General features: G+C 40.9%; 1 protein-coding gene across 1 annotated transcript in view; it reads left to right on the top strand.

Annotated features, from left to right (window-relative positions):
• FOXO1 (forkhead box O1) overlaps positions 1 to 25,015 on the top strand; it is an 84,065-nt gene extending 59,050 nt beyond the window's left edge. The window contains exon 2 of the mRNA XM_049778775.1: positions 23,681 to 25,015. Within this exon, the coding sequence (XP_049634732.1) occupies positions 23,681 to 25,015 (1,335 nt within the window). The remainder of the gene's footprint in view (positions 1 to 23,680) is intronic.
• The last annotated feature ends 265 nt before the right edge of the window (positions 25,016 to 25,280 follow it).

Below are 25,280 nucleotides of genomic sequence, written 5' to 3'. Positions count from 1 at the left end.
GTGTATATTTTTTTATGACAAAATTGTATAGCATTTATTATCTGTTAATTTTCATAAGAATAGTAGAAATGAGATGTTACAGTCTTTACAAAAAGGACATTTTTTCATCATCTAACCATAGGTCATACACTCTGGCTTTGGAACGTGGCTCTTTGACATTAAATCCTGTGTTACTTTTATGTCTCCATGAAAACCTGTGAATTTCATGCCACTGTGCCAGAGTAGAAAAGAAGTAATAAAGATAACATATTACTGTTAGCATTGTTGTTGCTACCCAACATGTTGCTATCATGACACTCACGTTCCTATTAACTAACTTAATCATATAAAGAAAGTAGTAAATTTATTATTATTGATATTAGTCTTATTACGATGGGGTTGGGCCATATTCTGCAGTGGTCAGGGACTTTTCCTGGCTCAGAACTCTGGAGTGACTTCTGGCAGTGCTCAGGGTACCATATGTGATACTGGGGATTTAAACCAGGGTCTTGGCAACTGTAGCTACTTGCAAGACAATAGATTTATATCCTGAACTACCCCTCAGGCTCCCAAATATTAATATTATTTTAGCCAATGGACTACTCACTGGGAAGTGAAATAATCTGTCTAAGAATACTTACTAAATAATAAGTTCATAGTCAATTCTGGTTTAATTTTAAAATTTTTATTCCACATCTTTGTTGGTGAGGAAATCCTGGTTGGGGAGAAAATTGAGTTTTAGTCTGTACTTTGTTTTGAATTTGTGGAAATTGAACTGTATATACTTTAGAAGTATAGATGGACCTATTTGAGCTCTCTTTAGTGTACCATGGTCTCAAACTTGCGGCCTGTGGGCCGTTTGCAGCCCTCCGTACAACATTTTGTGGCCCTGCCCTAGAGGAATCTTTTGTTCTGTTTTGTTTTAGTTGTTTGGGTCACACCCCCCAATGTTCAAGGCTTACTACTGACTTTGCACTCAAGGATCACCCTGACTTTGCCTCCTGCGGCCCCCAGGTAAATTGAGTTTGAGACCCCTAGTAGACTATTCCTATTATCATCTTGACGATTTTCCTTGTCTTTTCATCTTCTGGAATAGCTCTTTAGAATCACTTTTGAAACTTTTTTTTTAGTTTTTGGGCCACACCCGGTGGCACTCGGGTTACTCCTGTCTCTGTGCTCAGAAATCACTCCTGGCAGGTGTAGGGGATCATATGGGATGCTGGGTATTGAACCACCGTCAGTCCAGGGTTGACTGTGTGCAAGGCAAGCACAGTACCACTATGTTAACATTCTGGCCCCCACTTTTCAAACTTTTGCTTTGTTTTATTGTACCACATTCAGTGGTGCTCAGAGCTTACTCCTGACTCTGCTCAGGAATAAGCACTAATCCTGGTAGTGCTCTGGAGACCATATGTGGTACATAGATCAAACCCATCTTAATTGTATGCAAGGCTATCACCTTATCTTCTGTACTATTTCTCTGGACCCCTAAGTCAATTTTGTTGGTTCTTGTCTGTTGACTTTGTGAAAGACTTACCCTCTGGTGTAAGGACTTTTCAACCTTTTCACACCTAGGGACCAGCCTTTCTATACTTCAGTCTCACTAGACTACTTGGAGTTCAATAACCACAGTGAGAGATAATTGGATATCAACATTATAACACCTGTGGTACCTACATGTCTGTGGAGTGAGGATTGAAGACCACTGATCTAGTTTGTCAAGGGATGTTTCATAGTTGCTTCATAATTTTAGAAAGGGATGCTTGAAGATCATTATTAATAGACTGTTGTCTTTTCCACTGAGTATATATTTTTCCAATCTCTCCTGCTGTATGGAATTGTTATGTATCTCATCTTCCACAGCACCAAGTCTATTCTCAGCTTCTGATACCCTGTCCCAGAGCTTATCCATTTTGTCATTCACTTCGTTTACTGAGTTTTTCAGGCCTGTTAGTTGACATGTTATTTCAGTTTGGAGGTTTGTGATTTCTTTTTTTTTTTTTTTTTTTTTTTTTTTTTTTTTTTTTTTTTTTTTTTTTTGGGCCACACCCTGTGACGCTCAGGGGTTACTCCTGGCTATGCGCTCAGAAGTTGCTCCTGGCTTCTTGGGGGACCATATGGGACGCCGGGGGATCGAACCGCGGTCCGTGCGCAGGCAAGGCAGGCACCTTAGCTCCAGCGCCACCGCCCGGCCCCGGTTTGTGATTTCTGTCTTCATATTTTCTTGGTTCTTATTAGTGTTCTGTTCAAATCGATCCATGGTTTCTTTGAGTTCGTTGAGCATCTTCCATATTGCTAGTCTAAAGTCCTTATCTGAGAGGTTGATTAGTTGGTTGGTCATTATCTGGTCATCAGAATTGTCATCTTCATTCTCTTTGTCTGATGCTGGCCTGCATTGTTTCCCCATTGTCAGACTTGTATTGTGGGTTTTTCTATGTGTTGTGGTGGTATTCATTGGCTATATGATGCAGGCAGCACACTCCTCTGGCTCTGCCCTTTCTGGATGGGCTGACTTCCCTCTAAGGGAGGGGAGTCCTCAGTGGATGAAGCCTCACACTGGATCAAATCTTAGGCCCGAGCATGCAACAGAGAAGACAGTCTGGAGAGAAATGCTTGCTTCTGTGATAGAGCACAGTTCTTAGTGTGATTTTTTTCTTCTTGTTGCGATGGTGTTCTTTTCTTAGAAAGAGCGCAGGGCTGTGTAGCGAAGCGGAGCTAAGTGCTCTGCTGGAGCCTCTTTTCGCCCCACTCCCAAGAGTTTCACGCAAGAGGACAGTAGACAGACATTCACAGGTAGCACTCACAGTTTTTCACAGTTGGGCCCCACTGGGCAGGCGTAGTTTTGTGGATTTTCTCCGCCTGATGTCCCAAACAGGGGACCCGGCTTCTGCAAAAGCTTGCCGGTTTTTATGTTCTGGAGTCCCGCCCTGAAAATGGCCTCTGGGAGAGCGAGTTTTCTGGAGCCTCCCAAACAGGGGACCCCTCCACTGAGTATATATTGAGATGAATGGATAATGGGAAATAATCATATTGCTCTCTTTTTCACAGGTTGATGTTTTGAATTGGAATAAATTTCTTTTTCTAAAGTGTAAATACTCTTAAAGATCTAAAGATGCAGATGCAAAGTAATACTTAAAAATACTTTTCTGAATTTTGAAATTTCGCAATCATTTGTTTGCTTTTGTTAGTTTGATAGCTTGAGTGCCCTGTTTTATTTCACAGGGGTTTTGGTGAACTCAGTAGAAAATTAAAAGGTAGACAAGAATGTGCTTTTTTTAATTTAATTAAAAAAATTTTGTTTGTTTTTGTTTTTGGGTCACACCCGGCAGTGCTCAAGGGTTACTCCTGGCTCTATGCTCAGAAATTGCTCTTGGGAGGCTCGGGGGACCATAAGGGATGCTGGCATTCGGATTGCCATCCTTCTGCATGCAAGGCAAACACCCTTCGTCCATGCTATCTCTCCAGCCCCCAAGAATGTGCTTTTTTTGTTCAGGTGAATCAGAATGTACAGGTGAATCAGGGCTTTGTTCTGAAAGAACTTTGTTCTCTAGAGACATCGAGTTTTTGGAAAGTATAGCTTAGAGGATTATAATTGGAGCAGGTTTGAGCACACTAATCATTTAGAGAAGAAAGATGAGTAGTACCAAGAAAGATGAGTAGTACCCTGTAACTCCACCCTGGATTTAGGTGTATCTACCTGAGACCTGCCCATTTCTGGGAGGGGTCTTGGGAACCGGATATTACGTGTAACCTTACCTGCAAGACCCCTCCCATTCCAGGGAGTGGTCTTGGAAGGTTATATAAGGCCTTTGACCCAGGGAATTAGGCCCTTTTTTGGTCTGATGCCAGGATGGAGGTTGGAGGTGACATGAATGAAAGTTAAGATGCAGGGCAAGCTAAGGATAGCATGCGTAAATGGTTGAGATTCACCACACATGTGGTGGATAGGGTATGAATAAAGCTGATACTTCCTGAAGCCCGTCTGTGAGTTCAATACCCGCTGCTCTCATGAACCTCCAGACCCGCCGGTTATTGGGGGTTGCAGAGCCACATGGCCTGGAATGGCACAGAAAGGCCTCTCCATCTAGAACCATCATTAATTATTTAATTCTACAGTCCCCCTCTATTAATTTCTTTGAGGACAATACAATTTATTTAAATGAAAGATTTTGGAATTACTCATTTTACTTCTTCCTTATACTTGCTATTTATTATCGATCTTTTTTTTTTTTTTTTTTTTTTTGGTTTTTGGGCCACACCCTGTGACGCTCAGGGGTTACTCCTGGCTATGCACTCAGAAGTTGCTCCTGGCTTCTTGGGGGACCATATGGGACGCCGGGGGATCGAACCGCGGTCCGTCCTAGGCTAGCGCAGGCAAGGCAGGCACCTTACCTCCAGCGCCACCACCCGGCCCCTTATTATCGATCTTAATTATTTTTCTTGTTAGGAGAAAATGATGTAGGATTATTTTCCTGAGCCTCTAGCCTTGAATATAAATCACGAGATTCTTGTCCTGTACTGTAAGAGATGAAGGGATATAGATGAGCATAAAGCACTGTCTGTACTCTGCTTTATGTAATTTAAATATAATTTCAAAAGTGCATCTAAAGCTAGAAAGCTTTGTAAGCTTTTGTGTGTGTGTGTGTGTGTGTGTGTGTGTGTGTGTGTGTGTGTGTGCGTGCGTGCGTGCGTGCGTGCCTTGGAACTTAGGGTTTATTGTTAATACTATCAAGCAAGCCTCTGGCCCTTTTTAGGAGTCGGGAAAGAATATCACAAATGCCAAGCATGCTGCTTTTAATAGATTAGGTTTCATAATTAAGATCTCCTTAAGTGAAGAATTTTGTTTAATTTGCCCATTCAGATCATTTGGTGGAGATTGCAAAGGCTTGGAAGAAGAAGGCACATCTCAGTTGCCAATCAGTAAGAACAGACATATATGTGCCACTTCCTTTGTGTCTATTTTCACCAAGCACTTGAAGGAGATTGTGCTTTTGTCTAGTGTGTAGTGTGAGTCTCTAGTGAGCCTAGTGTGTATGTAGTCAGTGCTTAAGGACTGTCTTTAGGACCATCCTAGTAATTATGATCATGGCTACCCATTGTCCATTCTTGAGTGTTTCTTTCTAAAAGATATGTCTTAGGAGATGAAATTTAACTCAATAAAAATCGCATTTAGAGGGTAAGCCTAAAATTGTTCATGTTGTAGAGACTAGGCAGCTGATTCAGAGGGCTGGATCACATACCTTCATGCAGAAGCCCTGGGTGTGATCCCAGCACCACATCGACCTCCATGCACTGCTGAAAGTCACTGTGCTCTCTCCCCCCTCTAGCCCTAATATGCTTCATTCAAGAGGTGCTTAGGTGTGGCCTAAAATAAAACAGTTTGGTAGATGACTATTTGGCTTATCTGGATATTCCAGTTATTTATTTTAACCCCCCCTTTGATGGATGATTGATCATTTTATAATTACTGTGCAGGTAATGTCTTACTCTTTGTTCTGAATCCGTCTTAGGAAGATGAGGTCAGGCAGGTACACGTGCCTTTTGGAAGGAGGTAGTGGAAAAATTTGAGATAATGAGCCCTTCTGACTTTAGATTCAGCAATTTTGCATTGGTGCAGTAGGTGGAGTTATTCTTGGAACCCCAGTTTGAAGATTGCTGTGCAGAAACCCATCTGTGCTGCTGGTTGCCAACATTTCTGGTACAAATATTGTCATTTGCTCTTGAGGCAATCTGCTATTTCAGTCTTAGAGGCAGTTTGTAATATGCTGGGCAAAATAGTAGAGAAAAAAACCTTAAGTGGTGGTATAATCTTCAGTTTAAAAACACTTTAGCAGTGTTTCCAGTAGAGGATTGTTCAATGTGTTTCCTTTCCACAGCTGTAAACATAATATGAATAACATTTTTTCCGCACTTATCTGAGCCATGGTTGCCTTACATTGTACCCACCTAAAGGAAGGATGAGGGACAGTATTCTTTAGATAAAGGTTTAAGTAATCATTTTTCTTTAAATTGGCGCTCTGTGGATGGCTTTCATACGATGTACATTCTATTGATAAGAAAGTAGCTTGTAATTTTGTAAAATTACCAAATGTAGTCCCTGAACAACCCTTTCTCATGTAGGGTGCTGACCATGAGCAGCTTTGCTAAAGATACCTGCTTCACCTGTGTAGAGACAAGCACCCCAATATGTATGGGTATGAGTTGTGCTTGTGTTTCATGATAAGTAAAATTCTTCGTGTTTCTCATTTTGCCCCTTTCTGATGCATAATAAGGAATCCTTTTTAGTATGACTGAATGGGCATGCACACGAGGGTTTTTGTTTGTTTTGGGACTTTTTTTTTTTTTTTTTGCTTTTTGGGCCACATCTTGTGATACTTGGGTTACTCCTGGCTATGCACTCAGAAATCACTCCTGGCTCGGGGAACCATATGGGACACTGGGGATCGATCGAACAAAGGTCTGTCCTACATTGGCTGCAGCAAGGCAAACACCCTACTGCTGTGCTATCGCTTCGGCCCCTACACACGACTTTTTACGAAGTAGTAGTGTGTTTTGTTTTGTTTTTAATTCTATTGTCTACTATCTAGATTGATCTTACTACCATGTGGGATGTTGTGTAGAGATTTTAGCAGTTGGGCTTTCCTATATTTATTAAGACCTTTATGTCTTGATGATAGCCTTGAAGTTAGAGGTAGATGCATCTGATTTGGAATTTGGCTACATGTGTGAATTGAAAAGGGAGCCACAGTGTATTTGAATACACAATGAAAGTTTGGGACTGAATCAGGGAATGGACTCTAGGTTATACTTGAACATTGTACTCTTTGAAATTGTATATTAAATCATACATCCTCCAAAGACAGTTTTTTTTTAAGAGGCATAGTTTTGCACTTTTCATTTAGATTTTGCTTGTAATCTCCTTCAAAATGGCAGCTCCTGGACCCACTTTGTCAGAAGGGTCTCTATGTGGTCTCTATAACTTAAACCAGGCTTACCTGACCTTTGGTCTCATGAAAGAACATTCCAACGTTCATTCCTCAGAGCAGATAGAGGAACTCCATTTCTACCCCAAAGTCAAATGGGCTGTCATAAATGTAAAGGCATTTCAGGTGACACCAGTGATTGATAAGAAATTATTACCTTTTGGTTGCAAAGCAGAAACAATTGAAGCTGGCACAATCAAGCTGTAATAGTGTGCTGCCCACTCACTTACCTTTTGATATCTGGAGCAATGATCTTTGAAAAACTCTATTGTGAAGTTGGCTCCATGTGTGTGTCCAAAGGAAATATTACATGTTAAAGGGAAAGCGTGGGAGGAAAATTCCAGGAAATTGAAAGGTGATGTTGACATTTCCTCATTCACTAATGATCCTTCTGTTTTTTCTTTCTGAAACATCATCAGAAATGATGATTTAAAAGTTGACTCAAGAACAAAGTGGCTTTTATGTATAATGTAATAATTAGGTTATTAAACATCATTTCTTTATGTTGAAACATGAAAATAAGTTGCCTTTATTATTTAATGTCAGACCAAAAGTATTAGCACAACTTAGAAATTTGCCTGGCATATGAGATCATTGTCAAGGCTATTCAGAGGCTTCACACATCTTCTGTTGAATCAGTATCTATATGGAACAACCTTAGTTCTTTTCTTAGAATATTAGAACTGACAGGGAATTTGGATATAATGTCAGTCCTAACCCATTAGTATCATGACTGACTTGAATGCAGATCCTTGAGTCCTACTCCATACCTGTTGAATTACAACCTGAGCAAGGGGCTTTATACATTTTTATGTTTAGCAACTTCTTTTTGTTTGTTTGTTTGTTTGTTTTGGGGCCATACCCAGCAACTCTCAGAAATTACACTTGGCTCTGCGCTTGAAAGTTGCTCCAGGGACCATATGGGATGCTGGGATTCAAACCTTGATTCATCCTGTGTTGGCCTGTGCTATTGCTCCACCCCCCCTCCTTTTTTTTTTGGTTTTTAGGCCACACCTGGTGACACTCGGGTTACTCCTGGCAGTGCACCCAGAAATCGCTCCTGGCTTGGGGGACTATATGGAATGCCAGGTCCATCCTAGGTTAGCCGAGTGCAAGGCAAATGCCCTACTGCTGCGCCATTGCTTCGGCCCTGTTTAGCAATCTTACTTGAAGATTCTGATAGGCTGGAGTGATAATCTCTCATTTTCAGAAAAGGGAGTATGCTTTTGATAGCTCAGTTACTGGACTAGATAAGTAGAAAACAAATATTCTTGATAACATGCATTGATTATTCACATAATATTTATGTCTAAGATACTAGTTAAGTGGGGGGGGGGGAGTCTCAAAATGAGTGAATACAGTCCCTGTCTCCCAGAGGTGTGGATTATTCCTCATTCTTACTTTGAGATAAGTTTGCGAAAGACAGAATCATTGGGGAGTTTTCCCAACCCTTAGACGGTATTGCCACAGCAGTCAGTTGTCATGTTTCTGGGAGAATCAGTGTATAGCACAACATCTCTTATTCCTTTCTAGCAGGCTGGCTACTAACTCTTCTTTCCTTGTCTTTTGCTTACTGATGAAATAATTACATTCACAGAAGCAGAGGCCAATATATCTAGTACCCACATACTCCCAATGGTTTTATAAATATCAGTTTTCTTACTTATAAGCCTTCTATTTCCCTAGGGATTGTCTCCAGTTTCAAGAGTGTGTATTGGGGTCCCCCCTTCTCCCCAGCTGAACTGATACATTTCAGGGTAAACTCTACATAAGGCCATTCTCCTTTTAAGATTTATATAAGCTGGTTTTTTTTTAACTTTAACATTTTTGAGATACGCCTCCCAAACCCACCCTTTATCTCCCCATGAGCCATTCCCAGTGGTGCACAAAGCTTACTTCTACTCCTATCACTTTTGGTGGGTGAGCAGGGAACTATATTGGGTGCTGGGGATCTAGCCTAATTGGCTGTGTGCAAGGCAAGCATTCTCCTATTCTCCTATCCTCTGAACTATTGCTCAGGCTCCACGATGATATCTTCTTGTTATGTGATTTGATGTGGTTCCTGGTAAAGTAAGATCAGGAAATTAAAGCCAGATAGTTGGGAGACTTTGGAGATAGACACACATGCAGTGGTACTCAGGACTTTTGCCTGGCTTGATGCTCAGGAATAACTCCTGGTGTGTCTCAGAGTGTGATACCTGAGCAAGAAAATGAGCTTTACAAGGCAAAAGCCTTCTGTATGCTCTCTCTGGTCTATTGAAAAATCTTAATGGAAAAATGAAAGTAGCTGTGTGGGTGGGAAATAGTTTCTGTTGAAAATATAAATATAAAACACTGTCTTTTATGGGAAATAGTTTATTTGGGTTATGCATTATTTTGAATAGTCCAATATCACTTTAATGAGAATTAATTGCATGTTGTAGGAAAAGTTTGCTATTTTTATTTACCAAGAGTATAATTATTGCAGTTTATACCAAACAGGTGAAAGTTAAGATTTCTTGTATAAGATAGTAAACAGATGGGGCCTAATGACTGATCAAGGAGGAGCTCGTTTCCCAATTTAAACAGGATTTGTATAGTGTATGAGGATAGCCCTTTGCATGAATGTATATCCCACAGGTAAAGAAATGCATTTCAGCAACAAGTGTGAAGGCTTTGAGCTCTTCCCCTCCCCCCCCCCCCTCCGCCTTCAGAGTGTCTCTTCGGGAAGTTTATATAAAGAAGGGACTGATTTCACCTAAAGTTCTCAGTAGTGCATCATCCTATTGGGATACCTGGGAAAAATACTAGAGTCTTTCTTCTATTCCAAGAAAGGGCTAAGTGTTTTAATATTATTTTGTATCTTACTACTTTTAACATTCATTTAGTAGATGTTGGTGTTTAGGCCATGACCCAAGAAGGATTTTGTGAGGCTTGCTGTGTGGGAGGTGATGTTATGAGGTGCTGTGGATAAAATACCTTGATCTGAAGTTTTTTTGAGCTTATGACTGACCTTATTTGGCTTGTTTGTGCTTTGGCTGACTTTCACCTTCAAGTGACAGTATCTTTTGTTGCTACTGCTAATAATGGTTGTATAAACATTAGGACCTGGATGTGTTTAGACTAAAAAAATACACTAACACTGGGTTCCTTGATTTAGTGTAGTAGGTACATGACATTGAGGGTGGATGAGAACTATCTTGATTAATTCAAAAGCCTGACATTTGCTTGACAATATATTGTACTTCTGCTTTATGGGTTTTACTTTATATTTTTGGTTTTACTCTTAGTTCTAAGCTCTAGAGTCACATGTGCAACTACTCGGAGAATCATTTGCTGCTGAGAATTGAACCCCTGTTTTTCTCCCATTCTTGGCAGCCATTATCTCATACATTTTTCAGATGAGATTGAGGAACCAATCAGAAATGAAGTTAACTCAGTCAAGGTTACCTGTTTATTACTAAGTGGCTGGATTAGAAACCCAAGAATTTGTTTGTTTGTTCTTTTGGACAAGCCCATTTGCCTTGACCACGAAAGCACGTTGTGTGTGTGTGTGTGTGTGTGTGTGTGTGTGTGTGTGTGTGTGTGTGTGTGTGTGTGTGTGTGTGTGTGTGTGTGTGTGTGTGTGTGTGTATAAGAATACAGAAATATTGTATCTCCCCTCCCCATCCCGTTTTGCAGTAGCAGCAAAAGAAACTAGAAAGTGAAACTCCTTGTTACCTGCATCACCCAGACATAACATCATATTAAGACTGTCTTGTTACCAAAAAAAAAAAAAAGACTGTCTTGTAAAAAACAAAATTGACCATATAGATCTCGTATAATCGCTAATGAAGATCGCTGTTTAGTTTTGCACACTGGCAATTCCAGGAACACCAAGGTATACATCCATTTATTGCATGTCAAAATTTTAATCTTAGATGCTATTTTATCTGCCCAGTTCAACCATGGTCTCTTACTCCTTTTGGAGGGGGAGAAGATAGAGTGATGGAGGAGTGCTGCATCTGTGGTGCTCAGGACTTTCTCCTGAAGAAAGACCATATTGAGGGGAGGTCCATATAGGGTGCCAGGGCTCAAACTCCAGTTGACCACAGGCATGACAAACTCCCTGCCCTTTTTACTATTGCTCCAGACCCTGTTGCTACTCTTTATGCTATTGATGAGAACCTATGTCTACGATATGACTCATCCAGGTTCTGTGACCCAGAAAACTTAACCTTGTATCAGTATAGTGAGGAATTAGGGGAATGATAGCCAAAGATAGAGTATCTTGACTTGGAATCTTTGACTTTTATTTTTTCTTCTTTGATTCTGCTGACTTTTTAGCAAATCTGCCATCTGAGGCCAGAACAATAACAGAGTGGGGTAGGGCACTTGCCTTACATGCATCCAATACAGGTTTGATCCCTAAGCACTTTTGGGTGTAGCTACCTCCAAAACAAAGTGGTGTTGGGGGGGGGGGCGCTTCATCTTCTCTTTATCATCTCTTGTTCCTGTGCCTTGTTTTGTTTTCTGCCTTTTCTCATAAAAGCAGGCGTTGAAAGATTGGTAGAAATGAAATTATAGTGGGTCTATTTTACTTGTCTTTTATAGTTTTTTAAGTATTAACTTATTTTGCTTTGGGGGCCTCATGCAGTGGTTGTCAGGCGCTCAGGTGGTGAGGATTGAACTCGGGCCAGACTCTATGCAACACAAGTGCCTTAACTCCTGTACCCTTGCCTTGTACATTTTTGAAGATACTGATATTGACTGTTTCTTTTTTTTTTTTTTCTTTTTGGTGTTCTTTTGGGTTTTGTTTGTTGGTTTGTTTGTTTGAATTTGAGCCACACACGGTGATGCTCGAGTTACTCCTGGTTATGTGCTCAGAAGTCGTTCCTGGCTTGGGGGACCATATGGGATGCCAGGGGATTGAACCACAGTTCGTCCTAGGCTAGCGCTGGTAAGGTAGACACTTTACCTCTAGCGCCACCGCACCGGTTCCTATATTGACTGTTTCTTTTGTGATTTTTGTGGGGAAAGATGAAATCTGTGTATGACATTCTAGGTCATCTAACTTCATTTGGGATAATCTATGTCTCCTCCATCCTTCAGTACTGTAGGTTCATGGTCTACAGGACACCTGTATTTTCCAAGAAACCTGGAATAGGTGTTTGTTAAAAATCAGGAAATTTCAGCTATGGCAGACATTCTCTCTCTCTCTCTCTCTCTCTCTCTCTCTCTCTCTCCCTCCCCCTCTCCCCCTCTCCCCCTCTCTCCTCTTTCTCCTCTCTCTCTCTCTCTCTCTCTCTCTCTCTCTCTCTCTCTCCCTCTCCTCTCTCCCCCTCTCCCCCTCTCCCCCTCTCTCCTCTTTCTCCTCTCTCTCTCTCTCTCTCTCTCTCTCTCTCTCTCTCTCTCTCTCTCTCTCTCTCTCTTCCCCCCCCTCCACCTCCCGCCACACCTGGTAATGCTCACGGGTTACTCCTGGCTATGCACTCAGAAGGCACTCCTGCCTTGAGGGACTATATGGGACACCAGGGGATCGAACCGTGGTCTGTCCCTAGATTAGCTTGGGCAAAGCAGACACCTTACCATTTGCACCACTGCTCCGACCCCAAGACCATTTTTCTCTTGACAACCACCATTTAGACCATTTCTTTATAGACTGAAGTGTGTGCTGATGATCATTCCTTTAACAGTAAAATGTTCCAGGAAGTATAAGTAATAGAAATTGGGCCTGGTGCTTAATTATTGCCAAAATGTTAAGTCTAAGCTAATGATAGTGTATTGACTTTACTTTCTTTTTTTTTTTTTTTTTTTTTGGTTTTTGGGTCACACCCGGCAGTGCTCAGGGGTTACTCCTGGCTGTCTGCTCAGAAATAGCTCCTGGCAGGCACAGGGGACCATATGGGACACCGGGATTCGAACCAACCACCTTTGGTCCTGAATCTGCTGCTTGCGAGGCAAACACCGCTGTGCTATCTCTCCGGGCCCGTTGACTTTACTTTCAATGTCAACACAAAGTGTAATGAACTGAAGATTCAAAAATTCTTGCAGTTAGGAATCATCTTGAAATTAATCTGTCTAGAATGTTATACTTTTCCCCCATGAAATTCTGAAGAAGATGGGCCCGGAGAGATAGCACAGCGGTGTTTGCCTTGCAAGCAGCCGATCCAGGACCTAAGGTGGTTGGTTCAAATCCCGGTGTCCCATATGGTCCCCCGTGCCTGCCAGGGGCTATTTCTGAGCAGACAGCCAGGAGTAACCCCTGAGCAATGCTGGGTGTGGCCCAAAAAACAAAAACAAAAACAAAAAAAAAGAAATTCTGAAGAAGATCAAACCTTTAAATTATGTGTCAGATTTACTTTCCTTTGCATATTTGTATGGGCTTCTCTGATTCGGGTGGGATGATGTGTGTGATTATCGGAGAATAATTCTCAAAACTGCAGCCCAAGGAGACACACTTGACTTGCATCTCATAGCTACATTCATATATTAAATATCAACCCCCCAACACACACACACACACACACACACACACACACACACACAGTTTACTTCTTGATCCTGTGTCTTGGGACCAATATGGGGTGTCAGGGATCCAATCAGCTTTAGCCACATGCTAGGCATGAGCACCCTGCTCATCCTATTATCTCTGGCCAGTGCTTCTCATGGACCTCTCCATACAGAATATGTCAGAATTCATAGTAATTCAAAAACAAATTGATACCAAAGGTGCTATCTGTTGGTGTAGAGAAAGTGTTCCCTGCAAATTGAATTCTGACATGGTCATTAGTGTTTCTTAGCTGTTTTTTTGGACTGTGTTCTCCTTCTGACCTGTTTCTGTCCTGTGACCTCCTGTCCTACCAGTTGGCTCCTAGATAGTCATTTGGAGCTCCATTGGTGTCCCTTAAAGCAGTCTAAGTTGCTGGTGGTGTCAGAGTATCTTTGTTGTTTAAAATGATGATAGTTCTTGCACCAATAGACTGATTTACCCCAATATTTTCTGGACAATAAACATTTAGAATAAGAAGCAATTAAGATGCTCTCATGAAGTGTTCTAGAGTTCTTAATCAGATCAAAATGACAATACTTCTGCTCTTGAACTTTCCATTGGCTTTTGTAAATATTTTGATTTTGTATCTTGGGAAAACCAATCTTACACGAACTGTTTAATGATGAGCTCACCTCTGGCTGACAAATACTTTAAAATTCACTTTATTCTGTCGATAACTTTAGAAAACTTTAATTAAGCAAACTTGATTTTCTATGCTTTATGTTATGCCTAATTTAAGTTCTTCATCAGAAGAAAATAAATCCTAATGTGTTCTTTGGTTTTGGTTATTTTGTTTTGCCTCATTCCTTGGTAGCCATATATATATGGTAGTTAATTGCTTTGTAAACCAGTGCATTTATAGTGCCACTGAAGATTAGATAAATGGTATTGCCTATAAAATAGACAAAGATTTTCATTAGGAAATAGCAGTATCACTTCAAGAATAAATGAGTTTCCTTTTAATTTTCTACTATTGTGAGGTTCAGACAGTCATTAGGCAGGAGTAACAAAGAGAGCCCATATTCCAAGCAGTTAATTCAATGGAAGTTTCAGAAAGGATTGGCTCTTTTAGATTACCAAGGGGAGTCTGCTATGAACTTGTCAGTACCTGGTCTCTGTTGCTTCCCTAGGGAAAGAGGTAAGTGGGTTAGAGTATCAACAGGGGTGTCTGCTAGCTGCCCGGAAACTAAATTAATCCCAGGAGAAACAAGCTTTGCTTTGAAATCCTTGGGAGCCCACAGATAGTTTTTTTTGTTTTTGTTTGTTTGTTTGTTTTTTAAAACAAAGCAAGCCATTTAAAGAATTGGGGCTAAATGAAAATTTTAGCCACTTTATATCTGTCTACCTTTGGGACTATATTAACCAGGGATGATGACACTCACTTGAGCGTTGGTTTATTGGCTTGTTAAGGCCCAGCAGTATCCTAGTATGTCTCCTATGTTCTAGTGGTGAGTGAAACAGACCCATAATATCAAGTTTTATAGAGGTTACAGAAGCTACAGTGATAGGATCTGGAACAGAAGAGAAGATGCTTACATCTAAACTGTCAGTTTCACCTGAGTTGTTTTGGATCTGTCCTTTGGGATTCTTAGTATGTGGTAGTATGTTAAAAAAAAAAAGCACACGAATTTAATAGTAATGGAAAGACAGCCATATTAACATTCTGAAAATAAGGGTTTTACCCTTCCTTTCATAAAATAGTAGCTTTTTTTGTTGGGGGGGGTTTCCTGTAGGATGCAGTAAAGGGAAACTGGTGCTTTTTAATTATGACCTTTTGAAAAGTAAAAGCTTGGTATAATTTCATATCATTAAGTAATTTTTATGTTCTATCCTTGAAGACTTTCTTTTAAATTCTAAGTGTATGAGGTTATCGACCGAAATTTTCCTCTAAAATATTTAGGTTTGGGGCATTAGCTGATGCAAAATGAGGCACACTGCAGAACATTGTTTGATTTCTTCATTAAAAGCTTTTTCCCTTGTCCTTTCTTTTAGGGGAGTCTATTCATGCTTTATTTCTTAATTTATCATTTACGTCTTTACCAAGTGTTCTGCAAGATATTCTTTAAACTCACCTCTTAGGGCCTCTTTTAGGACTTTCTTTGAAAATCATGGTGAGTAAACAGTTTTTGAGAAAGATGAGATACATCGTCTTTTATTTGCCACCCTGAATTTACTTACACAGACCATTAATCTAGTTAGTGTGGGCATCTCCCTCATGGATGGACACACATGGTCTGACATAGATCGCCAGGAATATGACAGAACACGATAGTCCAACACAGTACTGAAATTTAACATCTTATTAAGGAGGGAAAACAAGTTCGGTGGGTTTTTGTTTGTTTGTTGGTTGGTTGGTTGGTTTTTGGTTTTTGGGTCACACCTGGCAGCACTCAGGGTTTACTCCTGGCTCTGTGCTCAGAGATCGCTCCTGGCAGGCTCCAGGGACCATATGGGATGCCAGGATTCGAACAGGTTTTTTAGGTTAAAGGATTGAAGCTCAGTTGAGAACATGGAAACAAGCCTGAGAAGGACTGCTGCCTGTTAAACAGGAAGTTTATGATGAATGGTTTTTAATCAAGTAGTAACCATTCACAATGGCCTTACAATTCCTGTTTACATATTCCTTTGCTTCCTATAACAAAACAGTCAACCTTTATTTTCTTAGCTTTATCAGGTGATACGCCAAGTTTATTTCATGTCTATTATGTCCTTCACTTCCGAATGGTCATATGTTCTTCATTACTGTCTCACAGATGTCAGGATCAAGAGTTGGGGGTGTGTGTTGGAGGTGGATACAGTGGCTCATTTAGAGTGGCTCTCAGTGAACCTGCTGCTTACCAGACTGCACACCTCTCAAATACACGAAACTTACTGTGATGCTTGGTGGTTCTTAGAATGAGTCTTTGGTTCTGTTTTACGTGAGAGCATGATCTCTACTACCTTCTCTCTTTGGTAGAAACTGCTTTATGTAGTCATTTTTTCCTTCCTTTGGAATGGTTTGAGTAAGAAAAAAGTCTGTGTAGAGCCAAATGCTCTTTCTACAGTGGTTTGAGAATCACCAATGGTTTAAGAATTGGTTCGGTTGGGGAGGGATTGGGTGATCTTTGCATTTGTTCTATATTTCTCCCAGAACTGTAGCCTTCTGTGGTTTTATCCTTTATAAACGAATGCTATAAGCTCTCCACATTTCAGTCTTTCTGAAATGTATTTTCGATAATATTCAGTGATCATTCTAGCACAAGGCAGTTGACCTTACCAGAGCCTTCCAGCGATAAAGGTTTTTTGAAGTTCAGTATATGTGTTGTCTTTTGATAATGATTGACAACTTGTTTTTCTTCTGTTTGCAAGCAAGATAGTTTATTTTACAAAATTATTGTTCAAGTAGCTATTCTAAATGGAAACTGTTGAATAGAGATTACTTTCTCCTTAGTTTGTTTGCACTTGTAGACGTACAGGAAGAGATGGTGTAAAAGAGAGGAAGTAGGAAGGGGAGAAAAGCCCTCCCTGGGTGTCGACAATAAACTTGCACGCACATTGACAAAACTCACTAAAATGAGATGATGCTTTTAGGGAAAATTTAGTTTGGATAGCATTTTGAAAGAATTTCTAGAACAAGATGTTTATCTAGTGATGTCTCCCACTGTTTTATTTTGAAGTTATTTTTTTTAATTAGACTGGTTATTGGTTTTCAATGTTTATTTTTTGTTTGCTTCCTTCCCCCCCCCCTTTTAAAAATTAATATATTTGTTTAAGCACCATGTTTGTAGTTGGGTTTCAGTCATAAAAAAGTACACCCCCCTTTACCAGTGCAACCTTTCCACCACCACTGCCCCATTTCCCTTCTCTCCCAGCCCCTGCCTATCTTCAAGACAGGAATTCTATTATTGTTAATACCCAGTGCTCTTGAGCCAAAGGACAGTTCCAGGCTGTGGGGTTCTCTGGGAACTATTGCAAGACTTGTGCACTCTGAAAAGATCATGGAGGTGGGCTACATTTAAGCCCATTTTCCAGTCTTTAGATCATGTGTTTACTTCTAAATATCCTAACTTCAGCTCATATAATTTTCTGCCATGAAGAGGAATTTGTTTTGTAAATTTTGTCCATTAAGGCAGAAAACAAGTTTTGTTAACTAGTATTTGTAAATAGCAATTTACCCTCAAGATGCAAACATGAACCTCAGTCTTAAGTTTGTTCCTTTGATACAAAGCCAGGGGTGTGCTTTTTTCAGCTTATACAGTCATATAACCTTGGTTTTAAGATAGCCAGGTCATTTATTTTTTTATCCTTGGTTAAAACAAGGCTAATTAATACCTGTTTCATTGGTTTCTTCTAAGGATAGAGTGAGTGTTATTAAAAGCAGTTTAAAAGTAAAATCACAATAGGGAAATGAAGGGGCCAGAGAGATAGTACCAAGGATAAGATAGATGCCTTGCATGTTGCTGACCCTGAGTGGATGCATTTGGTCCCCAGGGAGTGATTCATGATTATCTCCAGGTGTGACCTCGCTTCTCTCCCCTGCCCAGGCCCCCAAACTATGAGAGCCAGGAACTCATGATCATGTGAGTTCATTTTAATTTGCTGTTCTGTTTTACACACAAAAGGTGAGAGTGTTTTTGGACTGACCAACAAGCAGAAAGAAAGGTGGATATAGAAGGTAGGAAAGACTGTAGCTGAGAACGAGATCCTGTGTATACATGGTTTAGCCCAATCAAGCATGCAGTGGGGGTGGGAAACAGGATTCAGAAAAAATGTGAATTCAGGGAAGCCCAAAGAAAAGAAGACGTGAGTGAGAAACAACCCTAGGCAGGCAAAAGAGAAGTTTGGATCAGACCATTTCTTTAACTAGGCCTATAGATCCAATAGTTTATTATACTTGACATCGGGACTAGATCTCTGCTCTCTTAAGTTTTTTTTTTTTTTTTGGGGGGGGGAGGAGTTTGGGTCACACTCAGCAGCACTCGGGTTACTCCTGACTCTATGCTCAGAAATTGCTCCTGGCAGGCTCGGGGACCATACGGGATTCCTAGATTCGAACCACCGTCCTTCTGCATGCAAGGCAAACACCTTACCTTCGTGCCATCTCTCCAGCCCTCCTCTCTTAGGTTTTATTTGATGGACTTGTGGCAGGTTTAAAGTTCATCCTAATAAAATAGTGGCCTCTTAAAATTTTTTTCCTCTTTAAAAAATGTAACGTTTATATAGGCATTCCTGCTATATTGTATATATAACATAACAATTGACAAAAGTGTTTTTTTTTTTTTTTTTGGTTTTTGGGCCACACCCAGCGGTGCTCAGGGGTTACTCCTGGCTGTCTGCTCAGAAATAGCTCCTGGCAGGCACAGGGGACCATATGGGACACCGGGATTCAAACCAACCACCTTTGGTCCTGGATCGGCTGCTTGCAAGGCAAACGCCGCTGTGCTATCTCTCCAGGCCCCGACAAAAGTATTTTTAAAAATGAGATAAAAAATTAAAAGTCCAGGGCTGGGAGAAATGGCACAATCCCTTGAGCCTGCCAGGTGCGATTTCTGAGCATAGAGCCAAGAGTAACTAACCCCTGAGCACCACAGGGTGTGACCCAAAAACCAAAAATAGTAATAGTAATAGTAGTAATAATAATAACAAGAAGAAGTACAAAAATTTATTTTTATTTCGATTAGCTACTGATGATTGCTTTACCCAGGGATAGGGAAACTTTTTCTGCCATTTATAACATCATTCGCAGGTCATATAGTTCCAATAGATGGGCCACAGATGGCCAGTGAGAAGATTGTTTGATCATGTACCAGGGTTACATGATTTTATGGGACTCTTATGGTCTCCTGCTGAGTATTCTCTTTCCTTGCCTTTGTGGGCTTGGAGCATTCTAGAGAAGTGCAGCTCTTGTCCTCTGTCTTCTTGGTGGCTATGGGAGGTCTGCTGGTTTCATCTAGTCCGGAAAATAGTGGACTAAAGTACTCACACACTGCCTTTCCAAGAGGAAATACCCAGATGGCCCATTGAAGAAATCCATGCTGAAGTTTTCTTGTCCTGACCTGGCAGTTTGCAGAGCAAGAGTCCACAGTTATATGTCTTACCAAGGCTCTGAGGAAACACCCTTAGAAGGTTTCAGGACTGATGGGGTTAATAGACTAACTTTTGTATCTGATCCTTCCTTAATATCTATCCAAAGTACCATTATCTCATTGAATCTGTCACCAGTCCGGCTAATATGGAGTCTGTTCATTTATCCTGTGAAGTTGCAGGGTACATGAAGACAGGCAAGATCTCTGAGTTATACCATAGCTTATTATTAAGGTAGTGTGTCTGAAATGTTCCCAGGAGACCACAGAGCAGGCTCATAATTGTGGTGAGTAAACAGTGTCCTTGGTTAGAATTACAGAATAGAGTGAGGTTAATCAGAAATGACTTCTCGGGGCCGGGCGGTGGCGCTAAAGGTAAGGTGCCTGCCTTGCCTGCGCTAGCCTTGGACGGACCGCGGTTCGATCCCCCAGTGTCCCATATGGTCCCCCAAGCCAGGAGCAACTTCTGAGCGCATAGCCAGGAGTAACCCCTGAGCGTTATCGGGTGTGGCCCAAAAACAAAAACAAAAAAACAAACAAAAAAAAAAAGAAATGACTTCTCAAAGAAAAGACACTGGGCTAAAATTGAAATGGAAGAGGGTAAGGACCTTTGGTGGGAGAAGTGGATCTTCTGTCCCCAATAGCTATTTATGTGGATTTAGTTCTCTCCCCCAGGAAGATCATAAAACAGCTAGAGAGCTGACTCGATTCTTTCTATGTTCTTTGTGCACTTAGCACAAAACAGGTTTCAATAAATGTTACTTGGCATGAATTCATGAATGGATAGACAAATGGCATCTGAATGGATGGTTAAAAGATGTGTAAGACATTACATCTTGTCATGCTTTTGGTGTCAATCATTAAACACATTCATTGGATAAAACATATCTTGTGTGTAAAACCATCTGTTAGGGAAGTTGAAACTGAAAATAAAAACTCACTCTAGCATTATACCCTTTAAGGAGCTTGGAATTTGGTCTGTAGAGGGCATAAAGTAGAATACCCAAGAGTCAGAAGCAGTCAGCAGGACAGCTTGAACAAGCAAGTGCATACCAGGTCAAGGAATGTCTTCTCATCTCTTTCCACTTATTTTTTCCACCTCTCTCCCCATGTGTAGTGCCTTGGGTCAAGGCTTCTACTGCATTGTTTAGGGATGGCAAGGGAGGATTGGGAGAGCAGGTTGTTTGGGAGTATGTGCAAAGGAAAAGCCAGCTCAGCTTGAACTGAACCGCCTAAGCTTCAGAGAAAGACAGCTAAAGGAGAGGAAATTTGCTGACTGGCCTTTTTCACTTAAGTGTGTCAAACAGAAACTGAGGATTTGGGTTAGTGGTTTATGTCCCCTGTCCTCAAATCCTGTCCTTTCCCTCACATATTTGCTCTTCTCAGCATCAGCACCCACAGTTGCATATTGCTGTGCAGCAATTTTACGGGTGTAAATTGCATTTTTCTTGGGCTTTAGCTGTGTTGGGTAGAGGTTTGCAGACATAAAATCATTAATAGCAACATATTTATAAGATGGACCTTTTCACAATGACAGTCCTCTCCCTACCCCCAATTGGAAATCATAGCTTCTTTAATGTCCTGTTGGCTATGTGAAAAACAGGAATTTATGTAACAAGCCCTGCATAGCAAACCTTTTCCTGTTCGGAAAAAAGTTTTTTTAGTTGTTGGCAAAGTTAGACAGCAGTTCTATTACTCCAAGGGCGACCTGAAATGTCCTCTAAGAAAAATATGTAGCGTGATGTTTTGATAAGTTGGTGATTGCTGTGGGCCTTCTAAGGTGGGGTAAAGGATAAAACTCAGAGTGTGTCCTACCTTAGTTATTGACTAATTCCTGAACTTTGGAAAGATGACTTTAATCGTTTGTTGTCTTATTAAAAATGATCCTGAATTGCAGATGCAAATACTCAGGATAAATCTGCATGTTGGCGAGCTCTGCCAGCTCCTGGCTATTCAGTGGACAGTGGAAGCCACTATCTAGAATGATCTTTCCCCTTAATCATTGAGTAAAAGTGACAGGGACAAGAGTCAAGTTTCCTTTCCTCCAGAGATTTCAGAGCTTATCTATGTTTATAGTGTCCAAAGAAAAAGATGGTGGAATATTGTGCAAATGTCCATACTTTTTAGTCTGTAGAAAAAAGTGTAAGTCTATCCCCAATAACAGGGCGGCTTCTTTGAGGAATTTAGAACTTAATTTGAAAATGCTGGATTCAGCTGATGAGCTCTACGACCCTTCAGATATGTATAAAACCTTCCCAGTAGTGATTGGAAGTAAAACAGGACATTTGGCACATGTAGTACAAGGTTTCTGCAGATTTTTACATGGACTTAAAGTTATCCTCAAGTTATCTCTTTTATTTGGATACAGTAAAACGTCATGGGAAGAAAGAGGGAAATCTCAAACAACAGAAATTTGATTGCTGTCATATAGCTATACAGTGAGCCAGCCCAGAAAGTCCCCTTTCCAGTTCTATCTAACCCAGTTCTATCTAACCCTGACTGAGGCCCTAGTTTCATAGTTACTGTGTTGCAATCCTTTGGGGAATGTAGTAGAAGGTCAGAGGGCTTTTGTGAATGTGGATTTTTTTAAACACCGTGAATGTGATTTCTATTTCTATCTCCTTTTAGAAAGTAAAAATCTGTTTTCCTTCTCCTTCCCCTCTTTAATTTCTCTCCCTTTTCTGCCTCTTCTTTTTTCCCCTCTTTAATTTCTCTCCCTTTTCTGCCTCTTCTTTTTTCTCCTTCATTTCGTTTTTTTACTCCATTTATTCATTTATGGCTTTGTTTAGGGTTTTCTTTTGGGGGAGGTCAGACTCAGTAGTGATCGAAGCTCCTGATTCGATGTTCTGGGGTGACTCCTGGCTTTGTGCTTACTCCTGATAGTTCTCATATGCTTGCTGGGTATCTAACCAAGGTTGGAATCAACAAGCTTTGAATTTTTGCTTTTTGTTTGTGGCATTGTGGTGGGGGGGGGGGCAGGCAACACCAGTAATGCTCAGGGAGTTACTCCATTCAGGAGTTAATTCCTTGTTGGCTCAGGGGACCATATGGGATGTTGGGGATCACACTCTAATTGCCTAATTGCCTGCAAGGCAAGTGCCTTACCCACTTTACTGTCACTCTTACCCTGCTCTTTTGTTTAAAAATCGGTTTTTGAGATATACTTGCAGTGCAAGCCATCAAGCTGTGTTCAGCCCCCTAGCTGTTCGTAGTCCTCACCCTTTTTCTACAGTTGGTCACTTCTGATGTCCTTGAGGTAGTTGTTGAAATTACTGGTTATACTTGGGAGCAGGGGAGTAAACAACATTTGAATTTAGTACCCCCTGCCTTTTGGGGGGCACCGAATCACCTTTCTTAAAGAAAAAGAGGAAGATGCTATTTTTCTTACTTTCATAATTAAGCCATATTTTTCTAATGTAAAACATATATTAATCAATTTTTCCCAAAGCAGTGAGAATAGCATGCTACTAAGGGACCAACCCAGGACAAATGATAGTAGCTTAGTGTGGAATTGGGGGGAGGGGGGCACTTTCTTTTAAAGAAGGTATAGTTCTAGGAAGATGCTGAATAATCTACCCATCTTCTAAGGGGGTGTGGGCCAAATAATTTGGGAGCTTGTGATATAAATGAATAACATCTTTGATAGTTTTCAGGCTTTCAGTGCTTAAGTAGGAATAATGTTCTTCTCTTTCCCATAGTCACATAAGCTCAGTAATAATATACTTCTCACTTTGTGTAAATAGCTTATATGATTTACAGAGATTTGACAATAATTTGAAGAGTAATAGACTGAGCAGTATTTTATAACTTAGCTAGGAACAGTTAAGCTTGTTTAAAATAAGTGTATAATTTCCCTGTAAATATGACTTTATAAGAGGTATTCATAATGCTTATTTTGCTTATTCATTAAATTCAGACGAGCAGATGATTCTTTTTTTTCTGTACGTGTTTGAAAACTCTTGTAGTGGTGTTCCAAATCACTTTGGCCTCCTACATCAAAGCATATATTGTATGATTGAGCCACATCCCTGGCCCACATTTTACAAACTTACTTGTCTTCAAGGCAATAAGCATTTGTATGTAATAGAAAATTTTTTCTAATTGAGAGGTTTGTTTTCTCTAACATGATGTGTTTTGCTTTACAGAATTCAATTCGTCATAATCTGTCTCTACATAGCAAATTTATTCGTGTGCAAAATGAAGGGACTGGAAAAAGTTCTTGGTGGATGCTCAATCCAGAGGGAGGCAAGAGTGGAAAATCCCCCAGGAGAAGAGCAGCGTCCATGGACAACAACAGTAAATTTGCTAAGAGTCGTGGCCGAGCTGCCAAGAAAAAAGCATCCCTTCAGTCTGGTCAGGAGGGTGCTGGGGACAGCCCTGGATCACAGTTTTCTAAGTGGCCTGCAAGCCCTGGCTCGCACAGCAACGATGACTTTGACAACTGGAGTACATTTCGCCCTAGAACTAGCTCCAATGCTAGTACTATTAGTGGGAGACTTTCCCCCATTATGACCGAACAGGATGATCTTGGAGACGGGGATGTGCATTCAATGGTGTACCCGCCTTCAGCTGCAAAGATGGCTTCTACTCTGCCTAGCCTGTCTGAGATCAGCAATCCTGAAAACATGGAAAACCTTCTGGATAATCTTAACCTTCTCTCATCACCAACATCATTAACTGTTTCAACCCAGTCTTCACCTGGCAGCATGATGCAGCAGACACCATGCTATTCCTTTGCACCACCAAATACTAGTCTGAATTCACCTAGCCCAAACTACCAAAAATACACATACGGCCAATCCAACATGAGCCCTTTGCCTCAGATGCCTATGCAAACACTTCAGGACAATAAATCAAGTTATGGAGGTATGACTCAGTATAACTGTGCACCAGGGCTCTTGAAAGAGTTACTTACTTCAGACTCTCCTCCCCATAATGACATCATGACCCCAGTTGATCCTGGAGTGGCCCAGTCCAACAGCCGAGTCCTCAGCCAGAATGTGTTGTTGGGCCCCAATCCAGTCATGCCATCTTATGGTAGCCAGGCATCTCATAACAAAATGATGAATCCTAGCTCCCACCCCCACCCTGGACATGCTCAGCCAGCATCTGCAGTCAGTGGGCGTGCCTTGGCCCATGTGGTGAACACCATGCCCCACACCTCGGGCATGAATCGCTTGGCCCCTGGGAAGACAGCTTTACAAGTGCCTCTGCCCCACCCCATGCAGATGAATGCTCTGGGGGGTTACTCCTCTGTGAGCAGCTGCAATGGTTATGGCAGGATGAGCATTCTCCAGGAGAAGCTCCCAAGTGACTTGGATGGCATGTTTATTGAGCGCTTGGACTGTGACATGGAATCCATTATTCGGAATGACCTCATGGATGGAGATACGTTGGATTTTAATTTTGACAATGTGTTGCCCAACCAAAGCTTCCCACACAGTGTCAAGACAACCACACATAGCTGGGTGTCAGGCTAAGTTCAGTGAACAGGTAAGTTTCTTCCAATATTAAAGATTTTCTGAAGTAAAGCTTCCAAGAAAGGAACACAGAAATGTCATATTTTCAGTAGTTAAATAAGATATCCATATGAAGAGTCATCTTTTATGATTCATCTCCACCCATTTTTGACACTTAAAAATTTTCCTTTTGAATTTAAACAAATAAGAAAGCTTCCTAACTGCTTTAAAGATTTTCTTTTGACAGTTAGATGACTGTACTTCTTCAATAAATGAATATTTGGGG

Source organism: Suncus etruscus, chromosome 8 (genome assembly GCF_024139225.1).
Source record: "Suncus etruscus isolate mSunEtr1 chromosome 8, mSunEtr1.pri.cur, whole genome shotgun sequence".
NCBI lineage: Eukaryota > Metazoa > Chordata > Mammalia > Eulipotyphla > Soricidae > Suncus > Suncus etruscus.
Note: the sequence above shows the minus strand (reverse complement) of the source record. Positions and strands in the feature narration are given on the sequence as shown.